The sequence below is a fragment of the Amblyomma mixtum genome, chromosome 6, assembly GCF_055824585.1.
Source record: "Amblyomma mixtum isolate Tamu chromosome 6, ASM5582458v1, whole genome shotgun sequence".
In the NCBI taxonomy this organism is placed as follows: Eukaryota; Metazoa; Arthropoda; class Arachnida; order Ixodida; family Ixodidae; genus Amblyomma; species Amblyomma mixtum.
This window is the reverse complement of record NC_143017.1, coordinates 19,271,539-19,284,872: the sequence shown is the minus strand read 5'-3', so window position 1 is coordinate 19,284,872 and position 13,334 is coordinate 19,271,539. Positions and strand designations below refer to the sequence as shown.

The following is a 13,334-nucleotide window of genomic DNA, read 5'->3' as shown; positions in this document are numbered from 1 at the left end:
TCATCGTTGTAAGCAGAAGTTGTCGACAGAAATGGCAGACGATGGGAGGAGTCGGCCAACCGTTCACCCAGTCCCGTGACGGCCTGCCGCTCTGCCAACGGCGGAGTGATACGCAGTTATCCGCGAAAACAGAGTCCATGCGTATTTTTTTTATTTCTGTGGGCCTAATTTGCAGCTATGTAGTCTCTGACGAGATCTATTTATTCACGGAAATCTAAGACAAAATAAAAGCGAAGCTAGGCCGCCATGCGACTGCCTGAAAGGCACTGCAGGGAATTAAAAAATTCCCGCAGTCTGCGGGGAATTAAAAAAAAATGACGGGTGCCGGACATTAATCCGATTTAAACTAGAAAAACTGGCTTCACAGGGCAATCATTCGAAGTTTCTAAGAATGCTCGCAACGTGTAGATTGAGTTCCCGCGGCAAAAACGCGAGTTCAGATTCCTCTTAAGTGCACCTTTAAGCACAGAGACATTACTTTGAACCAAACAATACACAGCGCCTATGCATTTGGCGATTTAATTCTTTCATTATAGTACCCTTCACTGCAAAATTCATTTTTATCTTACAGAAACTAAATTCTGGCTTCTTTGCTTGCAACCTAAGTGAGGCTGTTGAAACCTGTGGGCCAAAATTATGCGCTACTGTGCTAAAACAGCTTATGCAAGTACCGTATTTACTCGCATAATGATCGCGCCCCCGAATTTTGTTGGCAAAATTCAGTTTTTTTTTATTCCCCGCGTAATGATCGTACCCGAACTTGCCGCGGCAATTTGGTGACGATGTCGAGTCTAGCCGACGATGATCGTACTTGCTTATTTGTCTGACAGATGGCACGTGCAGATTACGATCTTGCTCTGTCAGCATTGCAGCGGCAGCCGCCCGTTCGTTGACCCGCGGTCACACGGGCAGTCTAAATGCGGTTATGCTTAACCGCGGATACCAAACTTAACTGCGGTTATCTCGAATCACGGTTCGCCGTTGTCGCAAGTCTCGCCACCGTTCTGGGTTGCGGTGCAACGAACGAAGTGACGCGGTGATCCGGCTAAACTTTATTTTTTTCGTAAATAATAAGCCCTGGGATACGGGAACGTCAAAAATGAATGATCCTTGAGGATCGCGGGCCTGTACCGAGTTGCTGGAAGGAGTAATAACTGCGATACTAGCTAGTTTTACGTTCTCAGCCGCGCAGCAGCTGCCGCCGTTGCAGCTGCTTGGCCAGTTCCGCTGCGAAGACATCGCTGAAATCGATCGTATATATTTCTTTTAATATGAAACAATGAGGTTGTGAGTAAGGCAGCGCCATAAGTAGAACATTCATTATAGCGTTGGCCAATTCAAAAGCGCCGTCCACTATGGCTTCGTTACGAAACAAGTTAGGCCTAGCGACGACTAGGGAATACAGAGCGCCGTCGTCCGCCGCGCTCGCGGGCGGCACCATTGCGGTAAGCGCGCGGAATCCAGTGCCCCGAGCGTTGCGAACGTGGCAGACCCAAGTACATCCACGATGCGGCAGGGACCGGACATTTTTCGGCGTAACGGCGGTAAAATGCGTAGCTCGAGCGCGCTGTTGCCGCGCAATCGGACGAGATCGAAGGCCGCATTTTGAACGTGATCTTGTAATGCGATCTAGTGCGAAGAAAGCACGCTCTTGAAGTGGGCCAGCTCTTGCGCTTTTCGCACTCTACCTTATCGGTTAACGACGTAAGCCGATATCGCCGAGATCGATTCGCGATAACCGCGGGTAGCGCGCCCATGTGATAAGGGTTGTCTGCCTGCGACTTGTGTGCGTTATCCGTGCTCAAATTTTTTTTTTAATTTACCCCGCGTAATGATCCCACCCCTAAATTTGCGTCAATCTTTTGAAATAAAAAGTGCGATCATTATGAGAGTAAATACGGTATTCTGTGAAAAGCCTTGGTATTTTTAAGGCAGCCTCACTGGCCAGCTTTCTTCAGCAAGTAGCGGAGGAAACTGTTTTCGTACGCTCAGCTGCTCTACCTGTTGCAGTCACTATGCAGCTCGCGTTCGTAGGGGCGTCCAGGAAACCAACGTGTTCCCGGTCCGCTGCTGTTTAATAATAACCAGAGAGGGCAAACCAGAGGTTGTTTTATTTGTAGCCTCCGTTTTGAGCAAAATGGTTCTCAGTCCAAGTCCTGCAGCCTGATGGTGGCTCCAATGTCCGAAGTGGCCGTGTGCTCCGCCAGCACCGACAGCTCCGAGTACAAGTTCTCCTCCTGAAAAACATATGAACCCCCTTCAGCATCGCACAAGTGTGTGGAATCAACAAGAAATGGGGTCCCTAGGGATAAAAAGAGTGGATTCGAAGGGGCAGGTGAGATTAGGAAATATAGTGTATATTCTTGACCCACATGAATAACCACCTCGCGGTCTTAACCGTTCCAGGTGCCATTTTTTGTTTTGACTGAAATCAATTATTTTTTTCACCTTAGTAGTATATTCAGGCCTCAAGAAAGGGAATTAGTTTTCGAACGTGAAAGACCAGCAGGTAAGTTTTTATAACGATGTGGAGAATTCCGTACAAAGTGTCAGATTTGTTAGAAATAGTAACATCGAAATGCTCTCGTGTGTCAGGTAAACACCCTAGGGATCGTGGAATCACTTTGTGTTTCGAAGATGCACATTATGCTCGAAACTGAGCAAAAACATTCAATGTTTTCAATAGCGGCAAAATCTGTTTGCACAAAAACGGCGGTGAAAGTGCTACCTAGCTCACTCTTATATGAAATATTACTTAGTGCATTCGCTACATGGTACAAAAAAGCAACTTATTTGCAGCAAGAAGGGTGCTCAATTTGACTGGATTAATGAAATCACTGCTAGGTGCACCAGTTTCCCAGAAAAAGCTGTAAGTTTGCCGCTTACGCAATTGTGTACAAAGCGGCTGAAAGGGCTAATGAGGCTGCAGCAGAGGCCTTTGTCCTGAAGTAGACATTGTTACAGGCTGACAAAGACGACAAGGCTTCGACCAACTGGGAACACAAGGGCGATGACACCAACATGACTAACACAGGGGTGGATTTGAGGGCAGCTCTGGCATTTTTTCTACCGGCACAAATTGTATTAAAAATTACGCGGCACGTTAACTGCAGTTATGTCAGGTCTTTTGTGCTGAATTTCACAGTCAGGCGGTGTTTTGATGTAGCGCAAATGAATTCTAAAATTTCCCAGTTCCTGGCCCCATTCGGGGTGATTTTTAGGGGCAACCAGCATGTGTGATGTCACAGTTGGCGCGCTCTTTCATACTCACTGCATTTGCCGAAGGACAAAAATTCGAACTTGTTTTTGGTCACTTCCGACAAATAATGACCCGAGCTGTGGCTTCCAGTCACTGTTCTAGCCAACCAACGAGCACACAACAGGCCTTGTGACAGTGTCAGTCATGCCCTAGGCTGGTTTATTGTGACGCCTGTTAGGACAGTGTGGTGGCGGAGGGACTAGTTCCGGGGGATGCAACGAGAGGGTGCTAGCGGACCGCCTGGTGATCATCATCGGGAGGGAGAGCGGCGGCGGCGGGAGACGGGGAGATGGGAGATAGGAGAAGGCAATAAAGGTTGTTGTTGGCGTGGCGCCCGTGTGTTTGGGAGTGGTGCGGTTCTGTCACTGCTGAGGCGTGATACGCCATAGGCCAAAACCTGATTTTGGTTTCCGCTCCCTGGTTTTGCAGTATTAAAATGCTTTTAATCATCACTCTGAAAGATGATTTTTTTGTGTTGGAGAGAGGGGATTCTAAGGTAAAGTGGCTATCAGCTCAAAACATTCAATAAGGGGGGGGGGGGACCACAAGAAAGATGGCAAAGCTGGATAACAAGTGTTAAGGCAGCAGAATACAGGTGCAGGCAAGCCAGATTTTCTCTTTCATTTCATTTGGTCAGCAGCTAGCTGCTTCTAAAAAACAAAAAATGGCTGGGGCTCGTCATGGCTTGAACCTAGTTACACTCAATCGTCATAGTCATATGATCATGTGGTCATACCACCATAGCTTGGGCCATGCCACCATGCAGTTGTTCTGTTCACATTGAAGGTCATCGCTGATGTGCCCACTGTCTCAAATCAAATGTCAAGGTAAGGTACAAGATGGTCATAGTCATATGATCACATAGTCATACTACCATATCTTGAGACACACCACAAAACAGTTAAAGGTGCACTGAAGAGGATTCTGAACTTGTCTTTTTGCCGCGGGAACTCGATCTACACGTTCCTAGCATTCTTAGAAACTGCAACTTATTGCCCTGTATGGCCGATTTCCCTAATTAAATCGAATTAACGTCCGGCTCCCGCCCTTTTTTTTTAATTCTGCCTCGTACGATGGGCGGAGTCGACCAACGCGTGAAGTTCCTTTCAGCCAGCTCCATGGAGGCTTTGCTTTCGCTTTATTTTGTTTTTTAGGTTTCCATGAATAGTTTCATTCGCAGATAATAAGCCGCAAAATAAGCCCGCAGTAATAAAAATACGCGCGGACTATTTGCTACTACGGACTACTACGTATTACTCCGCCGATGGCAGAGCGGCAAGCCGCCACGGGACTGGGTGAAAGGCACTCCACGCGTTGGTCGACTCCGCCCACCGTACGAGGCAGAATTAAAAAAAAAGTGCAGGAGCCGGACGTTAATTCGATTTAATTAGGGAAATTGGCCACACAGGGCAATAAGTCGCAGTTTCTAAGAATGCTAGGAACGTGTAGATCGAGTTCCCGCGGCAAAAAGACAAGTTCAGATTCCTCTTCAGTGCACCTTTAAGTTTGGTGTGACCTTGTGAGGCACTGAAGGTCACCGTCTCATCTGCATCGAAATTGAAAATTGTAACTCAAAGAGTAGAGCTCTCACTATAAAAGTGGAGGTCAGCTGCAAAAACTGATGCAGGTTCGTCGCATTTCTGCCAAACCTTAATGCAGAGAGCGAAAGCTGCTTTCCTGCAATTTTTTTACTTCTATTCACATAGTTTTTATTTCATTTTTGTTTTTATTTTCTACCTTTTCTTCTTGCTTTTTATTTCGCTACTCTCTCTTGCTTGCCTTGCTTTTATTTTATCATTGTTTTCATTTTTATTTTATTATTTACATTCTGCGCTCCGCTGCCTAAAAAGTCGTTTCGCATATCGACAATGACCTTGAAGAACGGCAGCAGCAAAGCTTTTTGCCTTAAAAAAACCTAGTATGCCAAAAAAAAAAGGAACGTGTTAAGCGGGATCGTAGCAACAAGATCTCAAGGCACACACATTTCCCCTAAAAATGCCAACTCATGCTAGACATCCACTCGCCAACTATAAAAAAGCACCTCGTTTTTGCTTACGCAGTACTCTGCCCTATATGAAACGGCAGCTCAGCTCACCTGTTGCAAAAGTGCAGCCGCTGATGATGTCAGCACCATGTCCACTGCACCTGCACAAACAAGTTCCCACCCCGTCAGCCGCTGGCAGCAAGGTGTAACCGCAGCGCATTAATAGGTTGGTTATTCCAGAATAACCAACCTGATTCTTCTGAAAAATCATGCATTCCCATTTTTTAATGAAACTAGGATCCTGTACAAACACAAAGATAAACTAACAAGGGAAATCAGTGAAGCATTTCACATCCACAAAAACAGTGACTCGTGCGTGAGCACCCCCTCTGTAACAGTTCATGACTGTGAACTAAAGTATCTTGATCCAGGTGATTGATGTATCACTAATAGCTTTTGGTGTTGCCATGCGCTCTTGGTTGTCGACGGAGTATATATTGCGTGTTGTTTCGAATAAACTTTCAGTTGACAGTCAGCGCTGGTCCTGTTGTCTTCTTCTTTCTTTGTCCCTTGTCTCAGCGCTGCTTTTTTCCCAGCAGTATGCACCAACTAGCTCAACTCTCCGTTTTACTGAAGACCCATATCATGTCATTGGCACCTTCCTCTGCTTTCTCTCAGCATAAGTGTCTGCTGAAGCATTCAATGCGCCAACAGCTGCTTCCAACTTCTTTTTTTTTTTTCCCTCGATCTTCTTTGCCAACAGCACACATTCATTCAGCTGCTGCTTTGCACTTCCTGCTTCCTTTTAGCCTCTAGGAAAGCACGATAATGCTACCTCGCACAAGACACGGACATCTGTAATTTCCTTGTGATATCATCATCATCGGCCTGACTATACGCCCACTGCAGGGCAAAGGCCCCTCCCATGTCTCTCCAATTAACCCTCTCCTTAGCCAGCTGCGGCAACCGTATCCCCGCAAACCTCTAAATCTCATCCGCCCACCTAACTTTCCGCCGCCCCCTGATATACTTGCCCTCTCTTGGAATAGAAGTATGGAGGAGGCCGCGTCTCATCATAATCGACTTTTTCCTCTGCCGAGAGTTCCCGCTTTCCATATCGGCATCAGCATCACCAGCTCCAACTTTTTGTGGCTGTCAAAGGCACGGGGAGTTGTGGCTTTCGTGTGCTGTCACCGAATGTTGGGATTGTAGCACAATGGGCAAGCACCTCAATAGCTATGTGGCTGGGAGTTCGCTCTTGGCCACAGCAAGCCTGTGGCAGGCAGGAAATTCGAGGTGGCTGAGAAGTGGGTCCAATGATGGTGCATCCCAAAAGGATGCACTGAGGAACACAAACTGCAGAAATTGTATGCCCTTCGCCTCAGTGGATTCCAGTCGTTATGGAGAGCGCGAAAGAGAGGCAACAACGAAAGAACGAAGCGAGGAAGAGACAACGCGCTCAACTGCTTTCGCAATTCAACTCGGGTTAACCAGAGCTACACCACAGGCAATTTTTTTCTTACCATTTCCAGACCTGCCATCTCTGCTTACCCTCGAGGCATGACAATAGACACCCACCTGGCAGGAGGCTCCGCTTGCGATGGTGGCTGGCAAAATCGGTGCGTGCTGAGCCACTCTGGTTCTCCTGCACCAGCCGCGGTGGCACCGCCTCAGGGCTGGCCCCCTCCTCCTCCTCCTCCTCCCCTGCTCCTGCTCCACTGCCCTGCTGCTGCTCATCGTCTGCACCCACCAATCATCACCCAATCACTCGCGGTCCATTGCCAACACAGCATGCGCACATAAGGCCAGATGAGACCACTGGGAAAACCTCTGCCTCAACCTGAACATTGCAGCGCTGGCAGACGAGGGACGAAGGAGAGACGAGACACACAGGGCGCTGTGTGTCTCGTCTCTCCTTCGTCCCTCGTCTCTCAGCACTGCTGCATGTTCAGGATGTCAAACCAACTTGCCCAGCAACACACCCTGCCTTGCCTTTAACTTTTCCACAGTACCTATTGCTCACACACAGGCATAGACTGTGAAAATATACGCGAGACCTGCTTCCCATACTTCACAAGGCGATCATGACCAAAAAATGAAAGGATACTTTTTTGCCGGTAACCCGTTTCGTTACTCTTTTTTTCCGCAGACAGCCCGCAAAACGAACAGTCTGCCACCCAAACTTCTTTCCATTATTAAGCCTCTTCTACACTCTTAAGTTTTGCGGCAAGGTGTGAAGCTGGTGTATATTGCCAACTACAGGTCAACATTCTTTTTCTGAAAAATGACCTTCGAAAGGTGGGGGGTCCACTTATAACTGGAGTCAACCTATACATGAACTCGTAAGTCAACCTACTGTGCGGGGTCAAAAGTAGTTTCAACCAAGCCGTGGATAATACCGCATTTACTCGCATAACAGGCACTCTCTTTTTCCAGAAAATCCGGCTCAAAGTTCAGGGTGCGCCTATTACGCGGGGCAAAATTTCCGGAAATTTTTTCGACTCGCAAAATTGAACATACCGCATAAGCGCACCTGTGTATGGGCCGCACCCTGTTTTCCCGAAGGAAATATTAAAAAAAAAAAGGTCTGTGTAAGGGCCGTACCGAAGCTTTTCACGACCCACGCGGGAATAGCCTTCGAAATGCACGCGCCGCGGCCTCCGCGATCAGCTCTGGCTGCACACAACGGACACTTGTTCACAGAGGCCAAGCTCATCACCATCATAAACTTTTTCTTCCGCCGCGAGCTTTCGCTATCTATATCGGTATGAGCATCACCAGCTCCAGTTTTTTTTTTTTGTGGCGGCCTAAGTGTCGAGATCTGTGGTAGCGTGCCAGCTCATTGTAGTTGTGGCTTTGCCGCCGAGCGTTGCTGTTTTAGCATGGCGGGCAAGCACCTTAACAGCTACACGGCTGGGAGTTTGTTCTCGAGCACGGCAAGCATGCGGCAGTTGCGACTGCGGCGTACATAAATTTTCGTACGTGACTCCAACCGCCGAGGTTTTCGCGGGCCTAAGTCGGGAACGTTTCCGGCTGGAGATGAAGCTTTCCCAACAGACGTTTCAAGTGAGCATCCCTGAAAACTGTACGGCGATTCCATGCGATGTCGCTGTACGTGCTGTGGGTCCGCAGCAGCTGCGACGGCAGCATCACTAGTGAGGACTGGTAGTCAGTTGAGCAAAAACTTTGTTAAAATACAGATTGGGGGGTGGGGGGAGGCATCGGCTTGCAAGCATGTAAATACAGTGTTGATCTCAGGGCCAAGTTCGGGATGCGCCTATTATGGAGGAAATAAAAAAAAAAATAATTTTTCGCGACCAAACTGGGTGCGCCTATTATGCAAGTAAATACGGTATACTGACACGGACTAGAAAAAGACGAAAAAGGCAGTGGCACGGGAAGGAGCGCTCATGCTAGGCCTGCAGCCATTAAATCCTGCCCCATGGATGTCCCTTTTGGACCTCTGAGGAATAATAAATAAATAAATCACGCCCCGCGATGTCGTCTGTTTTCAGTGGCTTGCCATCACATATCAATATCGCACCACACGCATGCATAATTACAGTAGACTCTCATTAATTCAAACTCGAAGAGACCCCAGGATTTTGTTTGAATTATCAGGAAGTTTGAATTATCAGAAGTTTTTGTGTATACAACTCTGGGCCAGATGACAGAGCACACTGTGATCAGGCATCTATTTGGATCATTTTTAAGCACTTCCATACCTCAACTACACGAAATAAACAAACTGCAGAGGTAGAAGGTACAGCACAAATTTATTAGTCATCATCTACTGCTGACCAGACCTTTTAAAAAAATCATGAATGGTCGACTGCTTTCGTGCTACATGCGCTTTCAACACAAAGCTCTCTATGCCAGTGAGAGCAGCCAGTTCATTTTGGGAGTTTTCTGCTGCCATCAGAAATTGGCGGACTTGAGCAATGTGATGGAATGCTTGTGCAGATGTCACAGTGGATTCCTCTTCTCGCAACTCCTCCTCACTTTCACTACTGCCTTCTGGTGGCAACACCTCCGCTGCCAGGTCATCAAGGGTGTCCTCCCTGCACACACACAGGTCGTCATCAGCAGCTGCATAATCGCCGAGGTCGGCAGCTACGTTGTGCAGTTGCAAAGCAGAAAGCACTTCGTTTGCGTCATCGCTTTGCAGGCAACCTTCTTCACTTTGCTGGCAGTCAGGCAAGTCACTGCTGCAGCCAGGGATGCGGAAGGCGTGCTGAAAACAATTTTGTATTGTTGTTGGCGTCACAGCATTCCATGCAGCAGCAAGCATCCCCAACGATGACAGCAGTGTTATGGTGTATGGCATTGAATTGTCCATACACACCAACATTCTCTTCAGTAGCAGCTTCCTGTAATTGACTTTCAGGCATTTTATCACCCCTTGATCCAGGGGCTGGAGGACAGCTGTCGTATTGGGAGGCAAAAATTCGAGGCGAATTGCTTCCAGCCCCTCCACTTCGCCATGTGCAGGGCAATTGTCGACGATGAGCAAGACTTTCCTCTTCGCCCGCTTGAACTGCCCGTCCAGTTTCCGGAGCCAATCCTCAAATAAGGATTGCGTCATCCATGCGCGTGTGTTTCCCGCGTAATCAACTGGCAGTGTTCGGACACCTTTGAAGCACCTGGGGCGCTTTGACTTTCCGACAACAAAAAGTTCAGGCTTGTGGCTTCCGTCCATGTTAGCACAAACCATGACTGTCAGCCTCTCTTTGCTAAGTTTTCCGCCAGTGCACCGCTCGCCCTTTCGACACAACGTCTGATTAGGAAGGCACTTGAAAAACAGCCCCATTTCGTCGGCGTTGTAAGTGTCAGCTGGGGAGTATTCATGCAGCAGGTTCTTCAGTCGCGTGTGCTGCCAGTCGGTAGTTACGGCTTCATCGACTGCTGCCGCTTCACCACTTACTGTTTTGAAGGCGAGCCCGTGTCGCTCCTTGAAGCGAGAAATCCAGCCATCGCTGCACTTAAAGCCTTCAATTCCGAAGCGCAGCGACAGCTGTTCAGCTTTTTCCCGCAGGATTGGTCCATTCACTGGCAGATTGGAGCTCCGTGCGCGCTTCAGCCAAAGGAGAACAGCTTTTTCGAGTTCTGGGTGCGCCGCTTCCCTAAGCCTTTTTCTGTCGGGCGCGAAGCGGCTTGCGTTGCTCCGCAGCTTGTCTTTAACTTTAAGGATTGTTGTCAGCGTGCTTTTAGTGATTCCATATTTTGCTGCCACTGCAGTCTTCTTAACTCCAGCATCGACCTCTTCGATGGCCGCCAATTTCTCTTTGACGGAAAGCGTCCGATACTTTCCCCGCGGCGACATGGTCGATCGGGGAACGAGCGTGCACGGCTGGCGTAGTCAGTCCGAAAAGCAGGTCACGTGCTACAGAGTCGCCGACAAGAGTCACTTTCGTACCCGTCGGCTCTTTTTTTTTTTTTTTTCGAAAAGCAGGTCACGTGCTACAGAGTCGGCCGACAAGAGTCACTTTCGTACCCGTCGGCTTTTTTTTTTTTTTTTCCGCGGCATGTTGACGAATGATCGTGCGGTGAGGTGCGCTTATTGTTAGATTTGTTACTGTTACGATATAAAACCGCAAATTTTCAGCTAGTTGCAGCGAAGCAGCAGATATTTTTCAGTATGAACACGCAAAAAGTACGAATAAACCGAATGGCGGAGTTTGAATTAAGCGGCTCTTAAATACATTGAAAGCATAGCGGGCCAACCAAAATTTTGAATTTTGTTTGAATTAACCGAAAGTACGAATTATCAGAGTTTGAATTATCGCGAGTCTACTGATGTAAGAGTTGTCCGACACGGTGCCAAAGGAAGTCTGCTCAAGAAACAGGTTGATATTTAAGTATTTAACGCCACAAAAAAGCAGACGAAACACAGAGGTACACGCCAAACGAAGCGGCAACTTCCAACTCGTTTTAATACATACACGGAACCAACTACAGTCAAAACTCGATTCAAGCAAAACCCGATTTAACGAACATATCCCAATTTCCCCTCAGAGACTATAGGGTTCAATGCTTTGACTAATCCGAAAGAACGAAACCGATTCTGTGATCTGTCCCAACTTAACAAACCTTTCTTTGAGAAATAAAGGTGAAAAAGTGTTAATTTTGTTAATTTTTGGTCTATTTTGTAGAGAGCACCCCAAAATTTATTGACTGTGAGTCAGCGGTAACAGTGCAAAGTAGCTTCATCCCGCTTTTTCCAAACTGCGCGGCGCAAAACGAGAGTTGTAATGTTGAGTCGAGTTCACCAGATGGCACCAGCGATAAAAAAGTTTCGTGCCACATTTCATAGATGGCGCTGTTGCAGTTCAGCGTGTTTTTTTTTTGTGTTGTGCTCTGTGTTTGCTCGCCGTCGTCGTCGTGCGGATATTTTTCCATGCCTTTGAGCGCATGTCTTTGTCAAGCTCAGCTTGCTAGGCCTCCAGTCAGTCTAGCCTTGCTATCGTGAATGCGGACGTGGTGTGTGCGAGCAAGCACGCCGCTAACCCTCCTGACTAGCAGATGGAGCCCTGCAAGAAACAAAAAAGGCTTATCCTGGACGAGAAAGCGGACATAATTCATGCTTTGACAAGTGGACAGATGAAATGTGACGTGGCTGCAGCACATGGCATTCCAGCGAGTACTCTCTCCACAATATTGAAAGGGAAAGATGACATCCTCCGCGCCACTTCGTCTGGGAATCTCTTGCGCAAAAAAACGCTGAAGACTGCTCTCCAAGGCAAAATGGAAGAGGCCCTCTTCGCATAGTTTATGGATTTGAGGGCGAAGAATATTTCCGTGAGTGGAGACCTGCTCCAACAAAAAGCTCACTCTTTCGCGTGCTTACTGAGCCAAAACAAATTCAAGGCAAGTCCCGGCTGGCTGTCGCGCTTCAAATAACGACACGGCATCGTCGGGAAAGTGCTCAGCGGTGAAGCGAGCAGCGTAAGCACGGCTGTAGTCGGCGACTGGCAGTCTGAAAACGTGCCCGACATTCTCGGAAAATATGCCCCCAGCGACGTCCACAACGCCAATGAGAGTGGTCTCTTCTACCAAATGCTGCCTAAAAAAACACTCGCCCTGAAGGGGCAGGCGTGCCACGGCGGCAAACACAGCAAACAAAGGCTGACTCTTTTGCTGTGCGTCAATATGGACAGTACCGACAAACGAGACCTGCTTGTCATCGGAAAGAGTGCGAGGCCGCGATGTTTTAAAGGCACCAAAAAGCTTCCTGTGAAGTACATTGCCAACTCAAAGGCTTAGATGTCGTGTGCCATTTTCGCTACATGGCTGAAGGAATTTGACAGTGACATGTGTCGCCAGAAAAGGAAAGTGTGCCTGTTACTATATAACTGCACGGCCCTCTACGTGGCAGAGGTCGAGCTGACCCAGCGTGGAGCTTCGCTACTTCCCCCCAAACACAGCGTCCGTGCTTCAGCTCTTCGATCAAGGAATAATTAATAGCGTTAGGTGCGCATACAAGCGTCGAGTCGTCGACAGTTCTACTCAACCTGGAGCTGAAGCGCGAGATGAAAATAGATATCTTTATGGCGGTTGAGATGGTGGCGGCGGCTTGGAGAGCATTGAGGCCGTCGATAATTGTCAACTGCTTCAGGACTGCCGGTTTCAGTACACTAGGCCCTGAAACTGCCGAAGCTGGTCCGGACTGCGCAAGCGCTGTGCACGAGGATGAAGATGCCTGGGAACACCTTCGCTGAGTGGATGAAGTGCCCACAGGCATAAATATCTCCGACTACGCCGACGAAAACGCAGTCACAACGGAAGTTTTGACTGATGCCGATATGTTGCGGCTTGTAGGAAGCGTGGAGGGAGTGGCGGCTGAAGACGCTGACGACGACCCTGCAGGTGCCAAAACTCCCGTGCCGACACCAGGTCAGGTGATGGATGCTCTCGATCTGCTGTGGCATTTTGCCGGAGCACACGAGGGGACGGAAGACGCGCTGGACGCACTTCAGACCTACGAGAAATCGGTGCGGCCGTTGCTCACAATGCGCACGCAGGCAAAGATCACTGACATCTTTGCTGGAAAATAAATTTGTAGTCCCCTCGGGCCTTTCTCGTCGAGTAACA

The 13,334-nt window shown here is 48.3% G+C and overlaps 1 protein-coding gene across 2 annotated transcripts in view; it reads right to left on the bottom strand.

The window, feature by feature from the left end:
• Positions 1-2,092: 2,092 nt before the first annotated feature.
• LOC149338344 (uncharacterized) overlaps positions 2,093-13,334 on the bottom strand; it is a 38,416-nt gene continuing 27,174 nt past the window's right edge. For both annotated transcript variants that reach the window (XM_089547621.1, XM_089547620.1), the window contains 3 exons: positions 6,822-6,983; positions 5,355-5,404; positions 2,093-2,237 (listed from right to left, as the gene is read on the bottom strand). In XM_089547621.1, the coding sequence (XP_089403747.1) occupies positions 2,145-2,237; positions 5,355-5,404; positions 6,822-6,983 (305 nt within the window). In that variant the 3' untranslated portion in view covers positions 2,093-2,144. The remainder of the gene's footprint in view (positions 2,238-5,354; positions 5,405-6,821; positions 6,984-13,334) is intronic.